General features: G+C 45.0%; 3 protein-coding genes across 9 annotated transcripts in view; 2 read left to right on the plus strand and 1 right to left on the minus strand.

Annotated features, from left to right (window-relative positions):
* Nucleotides 1-378: 378 nt before the first annotated feature.
* On the plus strand, nucleotides 379-5,103 carry kcnj8 (potassium inwardly rectifying channel subfamily J member 8). Its single transcript, XM_029494824.1, has 6 exons — nucleotides 379-786; nucleotides 2,190-2,338; nucleotides 2,428-2,588; nucleotides 3,061-3,200; nucleotides 3,690-3,906; nucleotides 3,981-5,103. Exons 1-6 carry the CDS (start codon nucleotides 440-442, stop codon nucleotides 4,224-4,226), a joined length of 1,260 nt encoding a protein of 419 aa, XP_029350684.1. The 5' UTR covers nucleotides 379-439; the 3' UTR covers nucleotides 4,227-5,103.
* Nucleotides 5,104-5,472: 369 nt separating this feature from the next.
* Nucleotides 5,473-9,114, plus strand: echdc3 (enoyl CoA hydratase domain containing 3). The gene is made up of 6 exons (XM_029495466.1): nucleotides 5,473-5,903; nucleotides 6,412-6,533; nucleotides 6,602-6,699; nucleotides 7,098-7,298; nucleotides 7,570-7,748; nucleotides 8,158-9,114. The coding sequence occupies exons 1-6, from the start codon at nucleotides 5,473-5,475 to the stop codon at nucleotides 8,309-8,311; spliced, it is 1,185 nt and encodes a 394-aa protein (XP_029351326.1). The 3' UTR covers nucleotides 8,312-9,114.
* Nucleotides 9,115-10,480: 1,366 nt separating this feature from the next.
* Nucleotides 10,481-23,092, minus strand: part of usp6nl (USP6 N-terminal like) — a 42,809-nt gene continuing 30,197 nt past the window's right edge. For all 7 annotated transcript variants that reach the window (XM_029494935.1, XM_029494936.1, XM_029494937.1 and 4 more), the window contains 12 exons: nucleotides 21,155-21,234; nucleotides 20,213-20,252; nucleotides 19,663-19,743; nucleotides 18,027-18,134; nucleotides 17,510-17,619; nucleotides 17,140-17,188; nucleotides 16,931-17,051; nucleotides 16,393-16,487; nucleotides 16,171-16,236; nucleotides 15,810-15,909; nucleotides 15,571-15,723; nucleotides 10,481-13,195 (listed from right to left, as the gene is read on the minus strand). In XM_029494935.1, the coding sequence (XP_029350795.1) occupies nucleotides 11,640-13,195; nucleotides 15,571-15,723; nucleotides 15,810-15,909; nucleotides 16,171-16,236; nucleotides 16,393-16,487; nucleotides 16,931-17,051; nucleotides 17,140-17,188; nucleotides 17,510-17,619; nucleotides 18,027-18,134; nucleotides 19,663-19,743; nucleotides 20,213-20,252; nucleotides 21,155-21,234 (2,559 nt within the window). In that variant the 3' untranslated portion in view covers nucleotides 10,481-11,639. The remainder of the gene's footprint in view (nucleotides 13,196-15,570; nucleotides 15,724-15,809; nucleotides 15,910-16,170; nucleotides 16,237-16,392; nucleotides 16,488-16,930; nucleotides 17,052-17,139; nucleotides 17,189-17,509; nucleotides 17,620-18,026; nucleotides 18,135-19,662; nucleotides 19,744-20,212; nucleotides 20,253-21,154; nucleotides 21,235-23,092) is intronic.

Below are 23,092 nucleotides of genomic sequence, written 5' to 3' on the forward strand. Positions count from 1 at the left end.
TTAGTTTTGTTAGATTTTTTTTTTTTTTATCACAAACGCTGCCAAAGTTTATTTTTCTTCTTAAACTTAAAACAATAATGAGTTTACTTTTGCGATTAAACGGATAAATAAACTATCAAAAGAATAATTTAGTGCCTTAAAATGACTCCAGCTTATGGATTGGCTGATTAAAGTGTTATTAATGTGTTTTGATTGGTGAGTTGGTGTTTTCCGACGGTCCCTGAAAGCAGCAGCACCCCGGTCTCACCGGGTCTGGACTCTGGGAGCTGGACTACGTCAACAGCAGAGAGAGGACCGGGTCCGTCCCAGTCCCGGTCGGAGGCGGGCTCTTCCCCCAAACCGTCCCCAGCCGTGCGCAGCGGCAGAGGAGTGCGCGTGTGTCCGCGCGTAAAGACGAACCGAGGTCGGGACTCGAACCGGCGTCCGCTCCACCGCCGACATGTTGGCGAGGAAGAGCATCATCCCGGAGGAGTTCGGCCTGCCGGGACTCGTCTCCCGCATGCCCCGCAAACCGGTGTTCCGGGACCGGGTCAACAAGGCGCGCTTCATCGCCAAGAACGGCTCCTGCAACCTGGCGCACAAGAACATCCGCGAGCAGGGCCGCTTCCTGCAGGACGTCTTCACCACGCTGGTGGACCTGAAGTGGCGCTTCACGCTGGTCATCTTCACCACCACGTTCGTCAGCAGCTGGCTGCTCTTCGCCATGAGCTGGTGGCTGGTGGCGTTCGCGCACGGCGACCTGGATCCGCGTCAGCGGAACGGGACTCACTGCGTCACCGACGTCAAGTAAGAAAAGAGCCGAAGTTTCAGGCTCAAAGTGTGTTTTCTCCATCTGCCCTCCTCTTCCTCCTCTTCCTGCTCCTCTTCTTCCTCCTCCTCTTCCTCCTGATGGTTTAAAAAAACTCTAATGATCAAACTTCTGCTCTTTTTATTTCAAAGTGAAGGAAAAGTTTTCACGTCCTTCTCAGCCCCAACCCTCCTCTTCCTCTTCCTCCTCCTCTTCCTCCTCTTCTTCCTCCTCTTCCTGCTCTCCCTCCTCTTCCTCCTCCTCCTCCTCCTCCTCCTCCTCCTCCTCTCCCTCCTCTTCCTCCTCCTCCTCCTCCTCCTCTCCCTCCTCTTCCAGCTCCTCTTCCTCCTCTTCTTCCTCCTCTTCCTGCTCCTCTTCCTCCTCTTCCTCCTCCTCTTCCTGCTCTCCCTCCTCTTCCTGCTCTCTTCCTCCTCCTCTTCCTCCTCCTCTTCCTGCTCCTCTTCCTCCTCTTCTTCCTCCTCTTCTTCCTCCTCTTCCTGCTCCTCTTCCTCCTCTTCTTCCTCCTCTTCTTGCTCTCTTCCTCCTCTCCCTCCTCTTCCTCCTCCTCTTCCTCCTCCTCTTCCTGCTCCTCTTCCTGCTCCTCTTCCTCCTCTTCTTCCTCCTCTTCCTGCTCTCTTCCTCCTCTCCCTCCTCTTCCTCCTCCTCTTCCTCCCCCTCTTCCAGCTCCTCTTTCTCCTCCTCTTCCTGCTCCTCCTCCTCCTCCTCCTCTCCCTCCTCCTCTCCCTCCTCTTCCTCCTCCTCTTCCTGCTCCTCTTCCTCCTCTTCTTCCTCCTCTTCCTGCTCCTCCTCCTCCTCTTCCCTCCATAGTGACCAACTCAGCTGTTGTCCAATAATGTTTTTTTTTATTCTTGTTCACACTTCACTCTTTTCTCATTATTATTTTTTTAATGTGTAAAAATCCATCTTGAAGGTTTAAACTTTTGAACTGCAGCTTTTTGTTGTTTTTTTTTCCTCTTCTATTAATCACCTGCCGACCCCCTCAGATTCATCCTGCGGCCCCCAGGAGGAGCTCCATCCTCATGTTGAGAACCACCAACAGTTTAATTCCTCCAGTTTCCAGTTTTGTCAGTCTGAGTGGCGCTTTAGGGGTTGTTTGTTTGTTTGTTTGTGTGTTTTCCTGGAGAAAGTGTTTTATTTTGGCGTGATGGTGAAAAAAAAAGCTGAATGTGAAAGTTGGATCAGCGGAGAGCAGAAACTGAGCGATGCCTTAAATGGAAACAAACGTCCTGCAGAAAAAAACCATTCAAGATGAATTTAAAGCTGCAGAAGTTTTTCCTTTTTGTTGGTTTCTAAAAATATCTCGCCATTCTGCCAGCGATGAAGCTTTTAAGGAGCCGTAAATCATCAGCAGACTGACTTGTTGTGAAATCTCTGGCTCCAGGTCGTTCACCTCGGCCTTCCTGTTCTCCATCGAGGTCCAGGTCACCATCGGCTTCGGAGGACGGATGATCACAGAGCAGTGTCCCGCCGCCATCACCGTCCTCATCCTGCAGAACATCGTCGGGCTCATCATCAACGCCGTCATGCTCGGTGAGGCGAGGACAAACGAGAGGCCAGAGGTCAGACTTCCTCCATGTGTTTCTGACACGTCGGCCCCGCCCCCTTTCTTTTTTCCTCAGGCTGCATCTTCATGAAGACGGCCCAGTCCAACCGCCGAGCGGAGACGCTGATCTTCAGCCGTCACGCCGTCATCGCCGTCAGAAACAACCGCCTGTGCTTCATGATCCGCATCGGGGATCTCAGGAAGAGCATGATCATCGGAGCCACCGTCAGGTTACAGGTGTGTTTCTGCTTCCCTCCGCCTGCGCTGAAGTCTATGGGAAAATGTCCCTCCTCCTCTCTGATGAGTTTATGGTCTCCGTCTGAAACACAACATGATGTTGATTTTTAAATGATGCTCCATTCAGAGGGAAAGGGGAGGGGTTAGGGGCGGGGTGACAAGATGGCCGACAAACAGATGATGTTGCCACCTAACTCCTCATCTTAATCAAGTTTCCCATAATTCTTTGGGGGACATTGATGTTGAATCATGCCATAGTTCATTTAAAAGTGTTGGTTCACTTTCAGATGGACTTCTGGGTCTTTAGGATATAAAGCTGGATCTGTAAATGTGTAAAAGCTGATCCTGAAGATAAATGAGCCAGTTCATAACTACTCCGTCTGTCCGTCTGTCACCAGCTGACACACTTTTATTCGACGCCTGTCAGACTTGATGATTGTTCGCCTCCTGGTGGACTGTTGTGGTTCTGCAGGTGGTGAAGAAGACCACCATGCCGGAGGGGGAAGTGATCCCCATCCATCAGATCGACGTCCAGACGGAGAGCGCCGTGGCCAGTAACAGCCTGTTCCTCCTGGCGCCGCTCATCATCTGCCACGTCATCGACAAAAGCAGGTATGAAGACCCAGGAGCTGCTCTGGATCTGGATCTGGATCTGGATCTGGATCTGGATCCATCCAACAGCAGACCTTTTCACAAGTTTCACCCCTTCAGCTTTTAAACGTATCAATCTTTGGTGGTCAAGCTGCTCAGTTTGGAGTGAAATCAAAACTCAGCAGCTCCACCTGCTGGACGGAAACAAACTGCAGTGGCCTGATTCAATGTTGGCATTTTCCAGAGAGAGAGAGAGAGAGAGAGAGAGAGAGAGAGAGAGAGAGAGAGAGAGAGAGAGAGAGAGAGAGAGAGAGAACCCCGTTAGAGAAGACTAAAAACACTTTCTGTTTCTCATGTTTGGGTCGTTTCTGTCTTTATCCGATCAGGAGTTCTGCTCATTAATGATGAAAAATCAGCTCTTTATTCTGTCAACACAATAAACTCAGACCGACTTCTGCTCACTGACATCAGACACACAAAGTTGTGACGTGTGTGTGTGTGTCTCCTCAGTCCTCTGTACGACTTGTCGGCCATGGAGCTTCAGTGCAGCGACCTGGAGGTGATCGTCATCCTGGAGGGCGTCGTGGAGACCACCGGGATCACCACGCAGGCCCGGACATCCTACGTCTCCGAGGAGATCCAGTGGGGTCACCGCTTTGTTCCCATAGTAACGGAGGAGGAGGGCGTGTACTCGGTGGACTACTCCAAGTTTGGCAACACGGTGAAGGTACGAAGTGACACAAAGAGCGACAGACACGGTGGCACTGAAAACAAACGCATCACGCCTCCCTCTCCCCTCAGGTGGCGACGCCGCTGTGCAGCGCCCGGGAGCTGGACGAGAAGCCGTCCATCTTAATTCAGACTCTCCAGAAGAGCGAACTGTCGCACCAGAACTCGCTGAGGAAGCGTAACTCCATGAGACGCAACAACTCCATGCGTAAAGGGACCAGCGGCAGCCTGCGCCGCAACAACTCCTCGATGGTCTCGCCCAAAGTCCAGTTCTTCACCCCGAGCGACGGAGTCCAGAGCCTGAACGCCGTCACCTGACATGAGGTCTGCCTCCTGCTGGCCGCCCTGCTCCTCCTGGGGGGACGGAGGATGGCGGGTGTCGGCGTCTGTCCTGCCCTGGTGGGACTCCTTCTCTTTCTGTGTCCCGCCTTGTCTCGACTCGTGTCCCGACGCGTCCACGGCTGGTGATCCTGAGAATCCTGGAGGATTCTTCCCATCATGCATTGTGTTTTCTTAAAGCCTCTAAAATTAAAGACTGACGCTGGATTCATCATTAATTACATGAGTTATTTGTTGCAGCTTCTAAAATCTGTTTCCTCTCCTCTAATTTAAACTTTTTCTCTTTCCGGGTTCTGGCTCGAGGAGACGGTGACAGACTTTTTTTTTTTTTTTTTACACTTTTATTAAACAATTAAATGGCAACACAAACACACACCTTGCAGCATGAGACTCACGTTGAACCTGTTTTCTGTTTCTTCTGCTTCAAACGCCTCCTGGTCAGAAAAACAGAAAATGGAAATGTGAAGACGTTGCCTGAAGCTGTGGGATCTTTGAAAATGTTTTTTAAATTTGAAAAAGAAAACAAAAACCACTTCACCCAGTCAGACTTGATCCTTTTTCGTGGCTCTCAGGGGTCAGAGGTCAAAAAAGACTTCTTCACAAACACAAACATCAAACTGCTAAATTCATTTTTACTTTTACAACTTTTACATTTATAGTCTCCTGCTGTTGCTGTGAACGATCTTTAATACCACAAATCAAAAAGAAACAAGACAACAAGTTCAACATGTTGTGAAGTCCACCTGAATAAATCACAGACACGTTATTTTTTTTAACTGTTGGGCTTTTAGATATAATTTCTTGCTGTTACATTTCAAGCTTTTTGGATTGAGCTCCCAATAAAAGTAAAAAAGTTGTCAAACACCCCTCCAGAGATTTATTTTGTTTTATTAATGATTCGTTTTATAAAGTGAAAAGGTGTTGGGTTCAGTGTCTGTCCAACCTGTCCTTCGGTCTGTCTGTCTCTGTGACGGACTGGACACCTGTCCAGGTGACCCCGCCCCTCGTCCAGAGTGAGCTGTGATTGGCACCAAAACCCGGAAACATAAGTAGAAGATGAATGAGTGAATAAATCAATAATTTTATTAATAATTAGATATTTTTTCACGTCATCTACTTTAGTTTCGTAATGATTCATTTTATTTTATTACATTTTATTTCAATTTATTTTATCTTAAGCTTACGTTGCATCACGTGTCTGTGACGTCCCCAAACCCGGAAGTGAATGAGCAAGGGGGCGAAGCGGAGAAACATGTTTCGTCCTTTTCTGAGCGGAGCTGCCGGAGTTTTAAAGCTCAGCAGGGCCTGGACTCTGCAGACCAGAACCGGGACTCTGCAGACCTGGACCCGGACTCTGCAGACCAGAACCGGGACTCTGCAGGCCTGGACCCGGACTCTGCAGACCAGAACCGGGACTCTGCAGACCTGGACCCGGCAGACCTGGACCCGGACTCTGCAGACCAGAACCGGGACTCTGCAGACCAGAACCGGGATTCTGCAGACCTGGACCCGGACTCTGCAGACCAGAACCGGGACTCTGCAGACCTGGACCCGGACTCTGCAGACCAGAACCGGGACTCTGCAGACCTGCACCCGGTCTTACTGTGGGACCGAACCGGAGCCGCTGACGGTGAGAAAACAACAGGAAGGAATCAGGTGCGGTGAAGAAACAACAAACACCGAAACTCTTGATCATCATTCTACCACAACAACAAAAACATAAATTATACCCCCTAAAATCAGAGTTGAATTCATGATTTCAAATACTTTTGGACACTTTAATTTCTAGAAAAAAAATATTAGTAAATTTAAAAAAGTAATGAAGTATATTTAATCAGCTACAAATTGGAGGCGCCATATTCTCCTTTATGAATGGACATCCTTGATAAAAATCTATATAATAATAATAATAATAATAATAATGATGATCCAGGACAGAAATTTATATTTGATCATTCATTCACAAACTGTTTAAATTAAATTTGATTATGGAAATTAAACACATTTTCAGGTGCTGTTAAATCTTTGGACAAAAACTTTTTCTGTTTTAATCTTTTATTTGGCTGCCTGTCTTTGTCCAGCTTAAAGTGAAATAATTTCTCCTCATTTTTGAGCAGACGATAGAAACACGTGATATATTGATGTTTCTTGGTCTTGTTTTTAGGAGAATAATTTTGAACAATCCCAAGAAGAGGAACGCTCTGTCTTTGTCCATGCTGGAGTCGCTCAGAGAAAACATCCTGACTGACGTAGACCGTGAAGACCTCAGAGTTATCATCATATCAGGTATCCGTCTAAGCTGTGTTAGACACAAAGAGGGAGAAGGATGTTCGTCTGATCTCGTGTGTTTTCAGCCAAAGGTCCGGTGTTTTCCTCCGGACATGACCTGAAGGAGCTGACGTCAGCTCAGGGCCGACATTACCACACAAAGGTGTTTGACACCTGTGCACAGGTGAGCTTCTCTCCTTTTTATGAATGAAAAATCAGAGCACCTCTGATATAAGACATGTTAAATCATTAACTCATAACATTTAATTGGTTAATTCAATCAGCTTAAAGTGTAAATGAGTAATTCCAAAGGTGAAGCCTTCATTTTGTCCAAATGAAAAATGTGCTCAGATTAGAATGGAAGTAACAAACAGAGCTATATGGTTGTAAATTTATGGACTGGATGGATACACAAATTAATTGAATAATGAACTAAAATTAGTAATAATTAACTTCAGTCTTCTTTCATTGCAGGCTCCACTAAAAACACACTTCTCACTTTCATTGACAATCACTGACTGTTTTAATAAGTCGATGTTTATTTTACACACACACGCCTAACTCGTGTCTCTTGTGCTTCAGGTAATGACTCTGATACAAGACATACCTGTTCCAGTGGTTGCCATGGTGAACGGTGTCGCCACGGCGGCTGGTTGTCAGCTCGTCGCCAGCTGTGACATTGCCGTGGTGACCGAGAAGTCCACCTTCGCCACTCCGGGTGTCAACGTCGGCCTGTTCTGCTCGACGCCAGCTGTGGCCATCGGCAGGGCGGTGCCGAGGAAGGTCAGAGCTTCTGAACAAGTTTTAGGAGTATTCGGAGCTGCTGGTTAATTCTTTTCTGCGCCAACATCAGTATTTAAATCGAGCATGCTTGATTTTTAGTATTTTTTTACTATATTCTATGATGCAAAAAAGTCTTTAAAATTTGTGTATTTTCTGTTTCAGTGTGTCGTGAATTGGAAAGATATTTTTTTTGCTTTGATAACCTTTGATGGGTGTTTTCTTTCCCGTTCCTCTGAACCTGATGAATAATAGACTCCTGTGTTTTTACCAGGTTGCAATGGAGATGCTGTTTACAGGAACCCCCATCTCGGCCCATGATGCTTTGCTGCACGGTCTGGTCAGTAAGGTGGTGCCTGAGGAGCGACTGGAGGAGGAAACCATGGCCATCGCCCAGCGGGTGTGTCAGGCAAGCCGACCTGTCGTCGCCCTTGGAAAGGCCACTTTCCAAAGGTGGGTGAAAACTGACACTTTTTTATAATGAAGGGATGAATTTTACTTTAAATCAATTTTAATAATTCATTTGTAGTTTTTCACCACCAATAATGTCATCCTGTTTTCATTACTGGCCCTAAATGGCGTCCATGTGTTGCATAAACGCAGCAGACACTTTTAGAGTTTTTTATGATGGCACCAAAAACTCTTTGCTGATGACAGATTGTGGAAGGACAAGACAGATGATGTAAAAAAAAAAAAAAAAAAACCCACACTGATAATTTTGAATACTTGAGTTTCCATCCAAATGAAATGAGACTGTTTCAGGGCAAATTCTGATGAAGTTATCACAAATTTCTCCTAAATATGAGAAAGTGAAATATCAATCCACCATAATGAGTCAGTGTTCCTTCTGTTTCCTCAAAAGACAAATGGCTCAAGGCCGAGATGCGGCGTACGCCACCGCCTCCAAGGTGATGGTCGACAACCTGGCTCTGACAGACGGACAGGAAGGGATCCGGGCCTTCATCGAGAAACGTAAGCCAGTGTGGAGCAACAAAGCAGAAAAAGCCCATGACTGATGGACGTTTTTATCCCAGGAGATGATTAATGAACCGGTCAGTGATTAATGAAAGGATAGTTTGTCTTGTCGACTTTATCTTTATCTTTATATTTCCTCATTGTTGGTGAGACCTAAGATCAGTAACTGACCTACTGCGTGCCTTAAAATTTGACAAAAAAAAAAATATATATACTGTTACCATCCAGAGTATTGATGCCATAATAGACTCAGAAAGCTGCTCTATATCAGTATCTGTCCAATGAACATGTTGATAGTACGTAAAGTAAATCTAAATCTGTCGTGATAAAGCTCCTCCCAGTTTTAGATGCACATTAAAATCTTCAGTTTGAACCATCACAGTGCAAAATACCGAACAACTTTGTTGTAAAATATGATTCTTTGATAAAATGTCAGAAGTTCAAGCATTTGTACAGTGAAGAGAGACTCCAAAACTAAAGCTGCATTTTACCAAAAAACACCCATCAACCGAAGTGGTAAAAGATGATCAGCCTTCCAGGTCAATTCTGAATCTATATTTTTATTGTTTTTCTCCTTTTCCTGTTTGTATTTGGGAAATAGTTTGCATTTGTTGTAGCTTCTTTCTTCTGCTGCATCAGTATTTGTACCAAGGCGATGGTAAAAACTGTAAAGTCACAGTATTATTATAGTGTGAGGAATTAATGATTATGATGATTTGTAACTTAATTTAAATTTTATCAGTGCAAAAAATATTCTTGTAGAAACTTTATGAGCTCTTATGAAGTCTTAAAAGTTTACCAAGAGATATTATGAAAAAAAAATTTCACAATAAAAAATTTAACATTTACCAAAAACAAGAGTGCTCACGTTTGATGATTTGTTTATAGGTTGTTAAAATAACACAAAATCTAACAGTCCTTTCTCATTATTAAGTGTTGTATTGTAAAAAGTAATATTTGTCTAATTTTGTCTGATTTTATTTTTCTAACTTCGGCGAAGATGTGTCACTTCCGGTCGCCATCTTTTTTTTTTTTTTTTTTTTAAAGCTTTAGCTTTAGCCTCGTAAACACAAACTCGCTAATAGCTGAAGAAGTCCTGCTGCCGGAGCTGAAGTACAGTTTCTGAAGGACAGAAGATTGACTCCCTCCGTCCTTCTGTCGGTAAGTGTTGAACATGAGCATCTTTATGTTTCATTTAAAAAAGAAAAGCCCGCCTTTGATTTATCAATTTAAAGAACGGCTAGCTGTTAGCTGCGGTCGACCGTTAGCAAACAAACATGGCGGCTTTTCATTTCTGTCGTTTCCTCCACGTTGTGAACTTTTGGCCACTTTTAAACTTTAAAGCTTTCAGTGCTGTTCACATGTTCAACATATATTTGGCTGATTCGGTCTGCTGTTGCTCTGAAATGTTGTAAATGAGCATTTGGCTGCTGTTGTTGTGGTTATCATGCGAGTTAAATGTTAGTTTTGGGGATTTCCTGTTTTGTCTGATTTCAGCTCCAAACTGACAAATCTTGGCAAAAATTATACTTTCTTAATATAGTTATGTAAGTAAAATGACAAATTAAAATTTTGTGAGTAAAGCAAAACGTATTTGAAGCAAACATTCAACTTGAATATTTAAATTAGATTTTTTTAGTGACAGATTTGAATGCCAGTAACTTTCCATGACATCTGGACTAAAGATGTAAATTACAGCTAGAAATGAACTAAAGATTAATTAATGAGGGGGATAATTTTCAATGGTAACTATTACATAAAAAAACATAACAATCCAAGTATTGCGATAACTTTGAGTTGTTGTAGTTAAACGTAGAACCACAACGTGTACATTTGGCTCCTCTGTCAACATTTATTAAAGTGAATTGGTTTCACACTGCTTTTCAGAATTATGTTTATCATGTTTCATTTAATTTAATTTAGTACATTCTTAAATATCAATTGTTAACATTCCTAATCTGGACTGTTCACAGGCCAAATGTATATAGAACATGAAAATATAAAATAGAAACCAGAGCCAGCGAACGATGATCTGATGATTTATTTACTCAGTTAATATTAATGTGATTGATGCTCTGTAAAAAAAAAAAAAACCTCTTTGCAGCATTATTTCAAAACAGCTCTGTCCTCAGGAGTTTCACTGTTGGAGGAAAAAAGAAAGCCTGAACAGAATTAGGAAAGACTTTTATGTTTGTAATACAAGAACAAATGGTGGACAACGTTTTATTTTCAACCCACAATATTTTATTAAGCAAAGTATCAGAGTTGTCTGTAATTAGTCGTTTAACAAAAAACAAAGAGAACTTAGGGAATGTAATGAACAGTATGGCTAACAAAACCAGAGTGTGGAATAATAACAGGGAGTGTGACTTATTAAATGTTAGCATGTGCGACTCACACATTCATGATCTGTAGTGAGCGCTTGTGTTTTGTGTTGTGTTGTGTTGTGTGTCAGACTATGGCAGTGGAGGTGCCAGCAGCTGAACAGTAGTTGATATGAGAGTGTTGAGAATAATAATACACAATGAAGTGACGACAAGTTTTACTGAAAGTAGTTCACATCCATCTCCAGATGCCTGTGATGTGGCAGCTACAGTTCAGTGACCCCCCCCCTTCAAAAAAAACCCACACAACAAAACATGTTACCTATGTTTATATCGCAAATCAGATGATTCAAACCAAAATATATGTATATTATTAGCCCTCGCAAATTAGCTCTATTACTTGTCTCTAATCAGAATTGGAATATGATTGAAAACTATGCTGGCCTTGTTTGTGTAAATACTCAATGTACTGAACTTCGTAAGTGCCAGAGAAATGATCTTCACATGAGTTTATCAGTAAGGAATATTTGGACTGCGCTCTAGGACTGAAATGTAAATCAAAGAGCTTCAGTGACCTATTTATCACTGCTTTCTAAATGGTATCACTGGACAGTCTTACTTATCCTCTTTGAAAAATAACATTCATGAGCATATAGAGTAATTCGATCTCTAAATATCTGGAAGTAACATATAAAAAATAAAGATGGAAAATAAATCAGTTTTGCTCTCTGCTACTGATAACTCAGCGTATTCACAAAAGAAAAATCCACTGTACATGTCGGACTCTAAAAGATACATATTGTCACCTCTTGTGAATGATTTACATCCAAAAATAAAATAAAATCTTCAGTCAGTTTTTTTTCTCTTTTTAAAGTGATCAGTATAAACATCAGAGGCTGGTGTGTCCTGCAACGTTACGATGCAGCGCGACAGAAGGTCAGTACTTCACACATAAAGAACAGAGAACTGCTCATCCTCACCACAGTGTCAGTGACTACACTTCAGTTTTGTTTTTTCAGTGTCTCTCCAGTTCTGTACGCTTCAGTTACAGCAGCATGGACTCCTGCATGGCGAACGCCTCCTGTGCGTGCCTGTAGTGCGGTCCTCCGAACAGCTGGGGGAGCTGTTGTCTTATGACAGTCTGCTGCTCCTGGAACTGTGTCCTGTAATGGAGCAGGCTGTCGGGTTTGGGGGGAAATGTGAACTCGTGGACAGGGGACATTTGGGCTTTCTGGAAACTGGGCGAGCGGGGCATTCCGCCCGGTGACTGAGGGGGCAGCTCGTCCTCTGATGCCCACAGCGGCCCGGCTACTGCTCTCCGAGACCCTCCCTCTGGTTGGTAGTGTGGACCAGCGTCGCCCCTCCAAGGCTCCTCAAACCTGCAGACCTGTGCGGTGGAGGTGAGCTGCTGCAGGTAGATGGGGGTGGAGCTGCCCTGGGTTTGCAGCTGCAGGGATTGCTCCAGAGGAGGTCTGCTTCGGGGATTTTGGGCGGAGCCGGGTGGCGGCTGTCTGCGGTAGGTGGCGAAGGAGTGGTTCATAAGCGTCTTCTCTGGGGAGAGGCTGTTGGGCTGCCGCTGGGTGGTGGCGTACACTTGTTCCCTGTACGCCACACCGGCGGGGGGAGGGAATCGGGCTCTGTGGTCCAGGTTCACGCTGTAAGCTGGATGGAGGATGGGCACCTCGGTAGTAGTTCTGCCGGGGGACGGCTGCCTGGGAGGGGGCTGGTACTGACTCGGGCCGCCGGGGTAGCTGGCCTGGACCGGCACATTGTTGTGAGAGAACGGAGGAAGAGGGTGTTTGGCCGTCCTGGTCCCTGATGCAACGGAGACAACACTTCCTGCCAGGCTGGGTCCACGGCCGGGGCTGCCCTGATGGAGGGATGACACACTGAAGGGCGTCTCGCTACGAGGGGTCCTCATTCTGGACGGAGGCCTCTCCAGCTCCAAGATTTCAAACTCCTGCTCCGGCAGCCCAGGAACGTTGTCGTACTGGGAGGCGTTGGAGCCTCGGTCGGAGCCGGGGACGAAGCCCTTGGAGCGCGGGCGGCGATGGGGAAGAGCAGCGTTGTCTGGACTGGAGGGGACCGGTGATGCTGCTCTGCTCAGCTGGATCTCTCGCGCTGCCGCTTTTACTGCTTCCAGCTTTGTCTCAGAAGGTTTGAACCAACGCGGCGTGATGTCTTTGTGAGAACTGGAGGCGGCATTGGAGTTGTGGTTGGCGGTGGCGTGGCTCTGAGGCTTCCTTCTATCCACCGTGGTGAGCTGTGGCGTTGGTGTGTGTGCTGAGGGCGGCGTTGCTCCCCTCTCTGGTGTGGTGGATGTGGATTGCCTTCGCTGCTCGTTGGGCATCTCCCCTGATCCCCTGGAACGGGCGTCCCTCTTTTCAGCCTTGTGGTGGCGGAACGGTTTATCTAGCGAGTCTCGGCGCGACCGGCTGGGGGGTCTGCTGTCCCGCCTGCGGTCCGGTACAGGACTCGGCTCCCTGGGAGGCTCAACCGGTTCCACGTGGCTCTCGCCGTTGGCCACGTGATTCCCCATCGCTGCTCCCAGCTCAGGAGGAAGCTGGCCGAGGGGCTTCTTGGGAAACTCGTCCTCTTTACCTGCACGATGAAGACAGAACAAACGCATCAGGAAATAATTACGAACCGAAGCTGGACTTTGATGGTTGAAGACACTGTGTGGCGCTGATTCACATCGGATGAGGAGTCACAACGGGGACATGGATTCATGCAACACCACTGCCATAGAGAGGTCAAAATAAAGGAGATTTACATTCATACGACACATAATCACATTTCCACAGGCACAGAGCAAAGGACAGAAAAAAACCATCAGAAACAGTGTTAATATTACTTCCCAGCATGTTGGACGGGCTCATTTATTGAGTGGTCCCTGAAATTAACCGACTCCATTTCATTGAGCCGCACGTAACAGCGGCAGAAGTCCTGCACTCGGAAGGTCATAGAGAAATAATTCATGATTAATGTACTTTTAAAAAATGTACTGATCATCACAACCAGAGATGTTTCCTCACTTTGACTAACCGGTGCATGAGCCGAGTGAAGAATTAAGATCTGAGCTTACTGCTTAAAGTCAAAGAGAAATAAAAAGTACAAGTCGACAAGACTGGATAGAATGAAGACACAGTGATGGAAGGGAAAGTGAGATCACCAGAGTCGGGTCGGGAGGCAGCAGCTGAAGGAACAGGAAGTGCTGTGGGAGTGATCCAGGAAATGAACTTATGGGCACAGTGCACGAGTTAAAGCGCCTGTCCACGACGACTTTGATACACCTCACTCTTTGAAACGTCTTAAAACAAAGGCTGTCTCGTTAATGTGTTACTAAAAAATGTACTACCTTTGTGCTAAATTAACAGTTCTGTTTCTTCTTGTAGGAATCCTTTTTGACTGGAAGCTGCTCACAACACAGGTCAGTGAAGTCGTCTTTTCACGATTCATTTGAAACCAATTTTAGATTCTAAATCACGTATATGAACCCACACAGTGTTTTACTGACTAGGGTATTATTTATTGCACGTGTTTTTACTTCCCACAGTTGGGAGGAAAAGAGGAAGTCATGTCAGTGCAGTGAAGGATTGTTTTATAGTGGCAGTCTTTAAATCCCCACACGGTGACAGCATCAGTGCTATTTTAGAGTTTTTTTTCCCTGAGGAAGGAAACACTGAAGTGATGTTTCAGGCTTTAGAGGTTGTAACATCACATCAAGATGTGTGATGGATGATCATCTCAGCTCTCAGTGTTATTCCACCTTATTTCAGTTTTTACAGGTACACCCACGCTTCATCGTTCTCATCGTCCAAATCTCTAAATCAGTTAGAGGTCAGTCGAAGAGCAGAGAATCATTTAGCTCAAACTAGGCCTGGTTAAAAATCCCTGTCTTTTCTCAGAGTTCAGCCGGTTCAGATAAAAAAAAAGAAAATCCCCCCATACTGCACAACGTTTGGTAGCAGATGGTTGTTAAAAAGGCAGTTTAACAAAAGCCTCCAGTGTTGGAAAAGTAGCTCATTATCTTGTCAGTGGGCAAAAGGAACAGACAGACAGCTACTGTTTCAGTGTGGGCTCTGGAAGAAAACCAAAAATCTCTCTACTAAAATACAAGAAAACAGGTGAAGAGCCTTCTGAGAAATAAAACTGTAGGCTGCTTTTTTTTAAACCGCTGCGTGTTTATTGATTAAAAACAGTCAGAGTTTGCTGATAGAATACTAGACTAGCTCTGCTTTTCAAACCAGTGTCAAGTGAGGCCTGTAATTGCCCACCAGGGGGCAGATGTCACCTGCAAGACAGGAAAAAAGGGGGGCAAAAAGAAGAGGGAGAGCCAGCCGCTGCAGGACTGAAGCAATGCATCAGAACTTAGTTAGGAAACAGTATGTGTGTGTGGGGGGGGGCGGGGGGGTTTAAAAAGAAAAACAGCTGGAAGACTAGTTTGTGAGAACCCGAGTGCTGTTGGACAGACAGGCGACAGACAGGACGGACGGACTGAGGGACAGATGGACAGAGACATGGAGAGGGAAGACCAGTCAGGATAGCCCACCGGTTACTGTTGTAGGAGGGAATGTGGCCCCCACTCACGGCCACACTTTTGTTGTTGTTGGCTAACATTTTTGAAAGAAGAAGGAGAGAAGGCAGATTAATGAGTAGACAGAAGAAACACACCAGATCTAATTCAACCACTCCAGACAGGTGTGGTTCAATCTGAGTTTAAATTTCGACAGATTTGTGTCTAGAACACCAAATATCTTTGTCCAGATGTTGATTTTTTTTCCTTCCTGGAGAAATTGAATTAAAAGAAAAAGGCCATCGTGGACATTAAGACCAGAAAGTATTCTGTTTAACAGCCAATTCTCACTAACTGAATATTGAGTATAAAACTGGATCCTTGTGTATGTTGGACGTTCCTTCTTTGAAATCAGCAGTATTTTCTATTTGTCTCAGATCTGTGTGCGTCGTTGCTGTACCTGGTGCCGGCAGCTCCAGCTTCGCCTTCCTCAGCTCCGTCATGGACGCCTGCAGATGCTCGATCACCGCGTCGTCCTCCATGTAGAAGTTTTTGGACAGAGTCACCTGTAGAAACTCCACCAGCTCCTCCATGGACAGCTTCATCAGGTACTCTGCCAACACACACACACAAATTCAGACTTTTTCTGTGTGGAAGAGAAGGCGATCAGCAGTTGGACAGTGGAGGGGACCGTCTTACTCCTGTGCAGCTTCAGGATGGTGTAGGACATGGCAGGCAGCACTCGTTCTCCCTCCAAAATGTAGATGTCCCAGATCCTGAGGGTGAGGGTGAAGGGAGTCTGAGCCCAAACAGAACGAGAGGTTAGCAAATCCCACGAAAAACTCCCACCGCAGGGATAAATCTACAGTCACACCTCCCAAGCAGTTATTTCCTGTCTCCTAGGAGAGGATCTCCTCCAACAGCTGACTTCTTCCTGATTTTTCGGTTTTCTCTCGATACAGAGATTAATTCCAGTGTCCAGCGACAGGAAACGCCCAAATGTTGTGATCGGCTGTGTCTCATTTTATATGTGTGGTGAGCTTCCTGTTAATGTACTCACTCTGTCCAGGAAGCACTGGAAGAACCACTTCATGGTGTAGAGGCTGGTAAACACCTCCTGGTTGTCCTGCAGCAGAACAAACGAACCGACACAAAATCTATTTTAGTGCATTGAGTGGAGAACAAAGGATGTTTTAACAGCGCCAACAGTTAAATATCAATATTTGTACAAAGTCCCTCGGCCAATTACAGCTGCATCTGCTCTCTGCATTGTGTGTCTCACCAGGTGCTGTTTCAGTTTGGGCATCATCTTCTTGAGGATGCGGTCGTGATGTTCCTGGAAACGCATCAGCTTGGGGAAGCCGGGGACAAAAAACCCTACGGGAGAGGACGAAGGCGTTAAGCGTGCGGAGTCAGGGCTCAAGTTTTCAGCTGCTCCTCATCCGGCAGCGTGACAGACAGTATTTAGCCAAAAGCATCAACAGAGATGTTGGTATGTTCCAGCTGGGCTTCATGGCGGCGGCGTGCAGCATCTCCAAGTTCAGAGAGGATATCTCTGAGCGCCGTTTCAGTTTGAGCTGGTTGATAATCATCCATCAGTGACATTATCAATGCAGGATTAAGGAGCAGCATATCAGCTCTGTGGATTTAATTTGACATCGCCACATGATGCTCGGAAGGTTTCAGGTGAGATTGTTCTTTCAACTCAGTAAATAAAAACGTTTATGTGACGACATTCTGCTGCAGCAGAAATAAACCTGCCGTGTTCAAATAAAAAACAACAAATGGGGCGCTCAGAGTCGTGTGTGTGTGTGTGTTACCGTGCATGGCGTGTTTCTGCCCAGACAGTAGTGTGACCAGAGCCCAGAAGGCGTCTTCTTCATTCATGTAGATGAGCAGCAGAGCTGTGATCTGACTCATGCCTTGGCAGTATCCCACCTCCTGCAAACACACAACCACTAGAATCTTTAAGCTACGTTTTCCTTCCTCATCGCTTCACCGGCCGGTTTGTAAATTCAGCGTGACTCACCGTGTTGTACATGGAATAGGCTGTGAGGACGTGGAAAAGAGCCTGTTGCCTGAGAACAACAAACACAACCCGCAATTAACACAAACCAGCCCAGATCATCATTCACAGTTCCGGTTCTGCGTCACCAACTTCCTGTTAGAACAGGCGGCTGAACTTCTGCATGTCAGCCTCTGAGGTCCGATCACTGAATCCTCACATGAGCATGAAAGTGTAAAACCGGCGAGATGCTGCGAAGGCCGGACATGAATGCTGCCGCCAAATGATTTACAGCAGAGTTAATCAGACCTCTCACTTCTACGGAGGGAAAGCTTCACAGTTAGCTGGTGAAGGGCGGCAGTCACATCGGAGCTGTGGCGTCAAAACGACCTACTTGACGTCGTAGCGGTTCATGAACATGATGTGGTCCCTGTAGGTTCGGTTCACGTCCAGGTCGATCTGTCGGATGTCGGGGGAGAGTCCTCGGGCTCTGGCTTTTAGTTTCTGTAGAAAAAGGAAACAAGGAAGTCACCCAGCGTTCTAACGTTTTCTTCAAAACAAATGAACCTGAAGATGGAAATTCGTGTGCCAGAGGTCAGATCATGTAGTGATGAGAACAAAAACCACTCAATCTCCACCTTTTTTTAATTTAGTTTTTTATCTTAAAAAAAGATAAAATGGAGCTTCCCCATCAACTTTATCTGCCGATGGCTTGTAATTACTCCAGCCAATGAAAGCAGCGGCATATTGATCCTTCCAGCTTAAACTTGTTAATGAAACCCAAAGTTTGTCTCTGCACGACAATAAAAAAAAAGTTCTCCTCACAAACACAATTAAGCCTCAGAAGCCCACAACAGAATCAAATAAAGCTCGTTTATGAATCTTTATGAGGTTTTAGAAAGAGTGTTTACCTCATAGAAGTCTTTCTTCTCCTCCTTTATTTTGGGAATATCGAGCAGCAGACACCACACCTCCCCTCGGAGCTGCAGGGGGATTCCCTTATAGATCCTCCTGACCAGCTGGAAGGAAACAAACAGCAGGGGGGGTCATTGTTCAGCTGAGATCAAAGTCCAGGAGTTTCTGTTCGTATTTAATGTTCTTACATTCATTTAAGTTACGTTTGTGAAAGCAGATACAGCTCATTTGGAAACAAACCCGATTTGTGTAGTTGGAGAAAAAAAACCCACTAACAATGTTTAAATGAACTCCCTAATTCAGTTTAAAACACCATCTGACATTTCATCAGTTATTTGGAAGTTTTGCTGTTCCTACATCGGCACGTTGGCATTGGCAGCTTGGATTTTATTTAGGAAATACTGTTTTGAAGTCTAAAATGTGTTATTTGTAGATTATTGCATGTTTTTGTTGCTTTAATAAAAGTGTGAAGCACTAATGTGCTGATCATCCTAAAATTAATGATGTTTTCTGTGTGTGTGTCCATCACACTTGGGACTAACTAGTTTCTGCTGCAACGGCCTCATAATTAGACTCTGATGAGCGAGTCAATGAGAGCATCTGTTAGGCTAATCATCCTTCGAGTGTGTGTCAGCGTTTTCATTTCAGTAAATCTCTCTTTGCATTCACTGCATTTACACACAGGAAGCTCAGATTTGAACTGAAATTGCTGTTTAAATAAAAGATTTAAACTCTTTTAAATGTAGGAAGGATAAGAACTTCTATTCTTCCTGATTGTAAACACAAATAAACACAAATGATGTTCAGTTTTTACTGAGAAGCTGTTGAATCTTTACAGCCACCGGACTAAAACACGGAAACACAAATCGATGCCTGCAGTTTAAGATGCTGTCTCTGCTAAACACGACGACCTCCAGTCAAACTGGGGAGGGAGACAAAAAAGAACAGCTCAGACTCGTCTCCATCTGCTGAGCTCTCAGTCGGTTCCTACTGCGGGCAAAATGTTTTCCACAGCTGGCGAGTGAGGAAACAAAATAAGAGACACATCAAGTGTGACCTGTTTCCTCACAGAGCTGAAAACACGCTGCTGACTGACGAAGAGGAAAAGAAAAGAGAAAACCCCGAAGCTTTAAAGAAGAAAGGAGGAGGAGGAGGATGGAGATGAAGAGTGATCGGGGCTAAACACTCCACCGTCCTTGGATGTTATTCGCCGTCAACATTTCTTTGAAACAGAGCAGGCAGTGAGTCTGACTGTGCTGCACTGACACGTCTGGATTTCACATTTCAAAGCCCCGGCACATCGCACAACTACACAACCACACAACAACTCCCTCCTGAATCCACAGGAACAAATGAAGGACACTGAGGCGCTGCAGGCAGCACAACAGCCCGACCCGGGCCCAAAGCAGCACTAATGAAGGCAGGATAACGATACCTGCCCCCTCTAATTGCCCTTGTTGGAGGCAGAAAGAGAGTGACACTCCTCCACAGCTGCTCCTGACAGGGCGGGGCAGAAGACCGATTTAAGGCAGCAATGATCGAAGCTTCGATGGCTTCTGTGATATTTATCTACGAATTCATCTGCAACTCATTTGCTGAGGAAGCCGATCATTTTCGGCATTTTTTGATCACCTTCTCGCTGTTCTTGTATTTGTCCCAGCTCTTCATCATCTTCAGCCATTTGGTGGTCCGCTCCACCTCCGTGTGTTTATGCTGCGTGGAAAAACAGAAGTGACACGTTAGTAACTTCCTGTCTGCGCGGTGAAACAGGAACAGCCTGATTAAAGTCGTTTGAAGCTGCTGAGATCATCTAATTTACTGCTCAGAAGTTATTTAAATGAATGTTTCAGGGAAACATGGAGCCCGAATCTTCTCAGTTCAACATCACACACATCAATTTTTAATTCAGTTCTGTTTCTTCATTTCATCGTCCCATTTTCACCAATAAAGAAAAGTACGGAACCCCCGACAGTTTTTTGTTTTTTTTTTTTGTTCGTGCCACAATCAACAATACAGGTCATTTACTTCCTGTTCTCCTCTCCTTCCCCCTGAAGGAGGTTCACTGATGCCTGGACGGGTGGAACCGGAACCAGAACCAGAGCATCAGACATCCTCCTTCTGATAAATCATTCAATCGGACACACTTCTGATCTTTTCTTCACTCAAAGTTCATCTCACTCACCTTCTCCTCCACTGAGTCGTAGGATGGAAGTTCATTCTCACTGAGGAGACAAGGAGGGACTGAATTAGTGAAAAGAAGGAAAGCCGCAGCTTTTGTGTCTTTTCTGTCACATGTGAATCGAAACAAACAAAAACACTGTTGAGCGATGAAACGACTCCAACGATATCCGGGTCAGCGCTCGCCTCGCTCGGCCCGACCATTATCAGAGAGAGAGGGAACATCAAGCATGTCAGCAGTCACACAAACAGGAAATAACAGATGGGACACTCCTCTCCCTCTGCTGCGCTGGTTATTACTGTTTAGGACAACAACGAGGTCACCTGACTGTCTGCCATCCGTGTTCCTGTCATGTTCCTAAAACTCAATCGGAGTAAGAGAAGCCAAAATAAAACGGGTTTTCGATAAATATGCTCTTGGGTTGAAACAGCACTTCTGTCAGGTTTAACCCAGAATGTCCCTGTCCTTGGGGGGGGCGTCCATCTTTATTCAGTCTGCTGGTTCCACCCAACTAGTTTTAGGCTCATTTTCTAAAGTTAGTGGAACAACAACAACAACAAAAAAGAAAAAGAATATTAGAGCCAACAAAGTCGGAAGCAGCAGACGGGGTTTTCTACATTTTGTGGTTTCCTCTGCTGATGTGAGAATGTTGTGAATGTTTCTGCTCACATCTGCGCTAACTGGAGTTTGTTCTGTGGTCGACAACGCTCAACAAACACGGCATTTAGTCTGAACATCTACATCTGACTACGTGGAGCTGCTGGTCTGGACTCTTCGGCCTCCGTCTGACACTCTGATGCCTGTGATTGTGGCTAACCGGGCTCTTTCCTGCCGCTCTAAATATAACACGATGATCAGCAGCTCCGGCCAAAGCCACAGACAGACTGCTCTCTGAGCCCATCTTCATCATGGACTCAGAACGAAAACAGGACGTGCTGTTCTTACTGGACGAAGCCGAAGCGGTCGACAGCTTTGTACAGGTGGAAGTTGGTGTCCTCCCAGGGCTCCACTGTGGCCTCTTTTCCCTGGAAGAGGAGGAGGAAGAGCAGTCAGGTACTTTATCATGTTTCTGCATCCATTTTATTTTCATTCCTGCCAGAATGAATCACGACTTCTTCTACTTCCTTTGTCATGCTTTTCTAATTATCCTTAATACACAAATCTCCGGTTCGATTGGCTCTTTGGGAAGTGTCAGTGAATCTTGAAATAGTTATATAGTGTGTGTGATGACTCAGTGAGGTGTGATTTGACACACACACTCCTGCTGTCACCTCACACAGCGGTTCTGAATCACAAACCAATCAGAAAATAGAAATAAATTCAAAGTAAACGTGTTGAATGTGACGTTGAAGTGCTTCATTTCTCGACTGCGTGTCGTCATTTTAGTTTTCATGGACGGTTTTATCAGCTCTTCATTTATCTGCTGATCCCAAGTGCTTAATTAACCAGCAATTTATGCCTCATTGTGTTGAACAACTACAAAGCAATTAGAGGAAAATTGCATCTGTTTGTTTTGTTTGTTCCTTTAATCAAAATGATGCTCTGATTAAAATGAAACGACGTTCAGTGAAGTGCAAAATTAACAGGAATGGTTTTAAAATTACACAAGAGAAAGAGACGCTCCTCTTTACATTTTAAATATTCCATAAGCAGAAATAATGCTGCCATTAGCGTGTGAGCATTCCTGATCTCAGTCATGAAACGGATCCAACAGTTTTCACTGCGTGTTTCAAAATTCTGCGTCAAATCGAAGGTTCTAAAAAGAACCAGGTGATGGATAATAATAATCTCCATCACAGCTCAGTCCGATCAGCCGCTTCCTCAACAGGAACACACAACTTAAATAAATAACACACACGCACAAACTCCCGACACAACAAAAGGCCGGAGAGTTTTCATCATTTGTCTCTCTGCTTCAAATCCATTTCAGGGGGAAATTAAAGCGGGAGTCGGACTGTTGAGCAGCTGCTGTGTCACCTTCTGTGATGGACTGTGCACACAGTTCGTTAATATAACTGCTACAGATTCACAACAATAAATCTGTAATTGCAGTTTTCAAAGATTTGAGAAAAGCCCCTCAGCTTTAAATGTCTCCTGACATCACATCGCGAGCAGAATTTCTGCTCCTTCGTTTTCGATATTTGAATTTAAAACATCTCAGCTAGCATTCCTGAAAAGTCAGGGGACCACGATCCTGACAGGAACGGGAACGTCTGGACAAAAACATAATCATATCATCAATAACTCCGAAGCTGCGGCAGCAGTCAGGCCCGGTGTCTTGAAGGACACACAAACACACACGCACGCCTCCATCATCTCCCCTTCATGGTCTCTTCACTCTTAATGAGGCAGTTTGATTACGGCGCCTGCTGGACTAAATTAAAAAGACTAATTTACAGAGTGTTGGGCTACTCGGACTGACACACACAGACACACAACGAAGACACTGTACAACAACTGTACAGACGTTGATGTAAAGCAGCTAAAGGAGGACAAATCTACAAATTACAGCTGAAACTTAAAAAAAAAAAAAGTTAAAATAAACATGAACCATGATTAAAACTCTGACTGGACTAAAATATCAAATATCTGCACTAATCCAGGAAAATGTCAAAAACGTTCGTTCAGATTGTTTTGAGAAAAACATTCGAACATTCACTTTGACTCGATGATCAATGAACCAATCAAATCAATGGCAGACTAAAACAGCTACTACACTTCCTCATCTTCACTGGATCCTGAACGTCCTCCAAACTTTCTCACCTCAGGTTACGACATTTAGAAAAACAGACGCGCCCTCTTTGAAGCTGACTTGCCGCCACAAGCCCGGTGACATCACAACTACATCATCAGTGTGCTATGAGTGGCACTTCCTGTGGCTCA

Source organism: Echeneis naucrates, chromosome 23, assembly GCF_900963305.1.
Source record: "Echeneis naucrates chromosome 23, fEcheNa1.1, whole genome shotgun sequence".
Lineage (NCBI taxonomy): Eukaryota > Metazoa > Chordata > Actinopteri > Carangiformes > Echeneidae > Echeneis > Echeneis naucrates.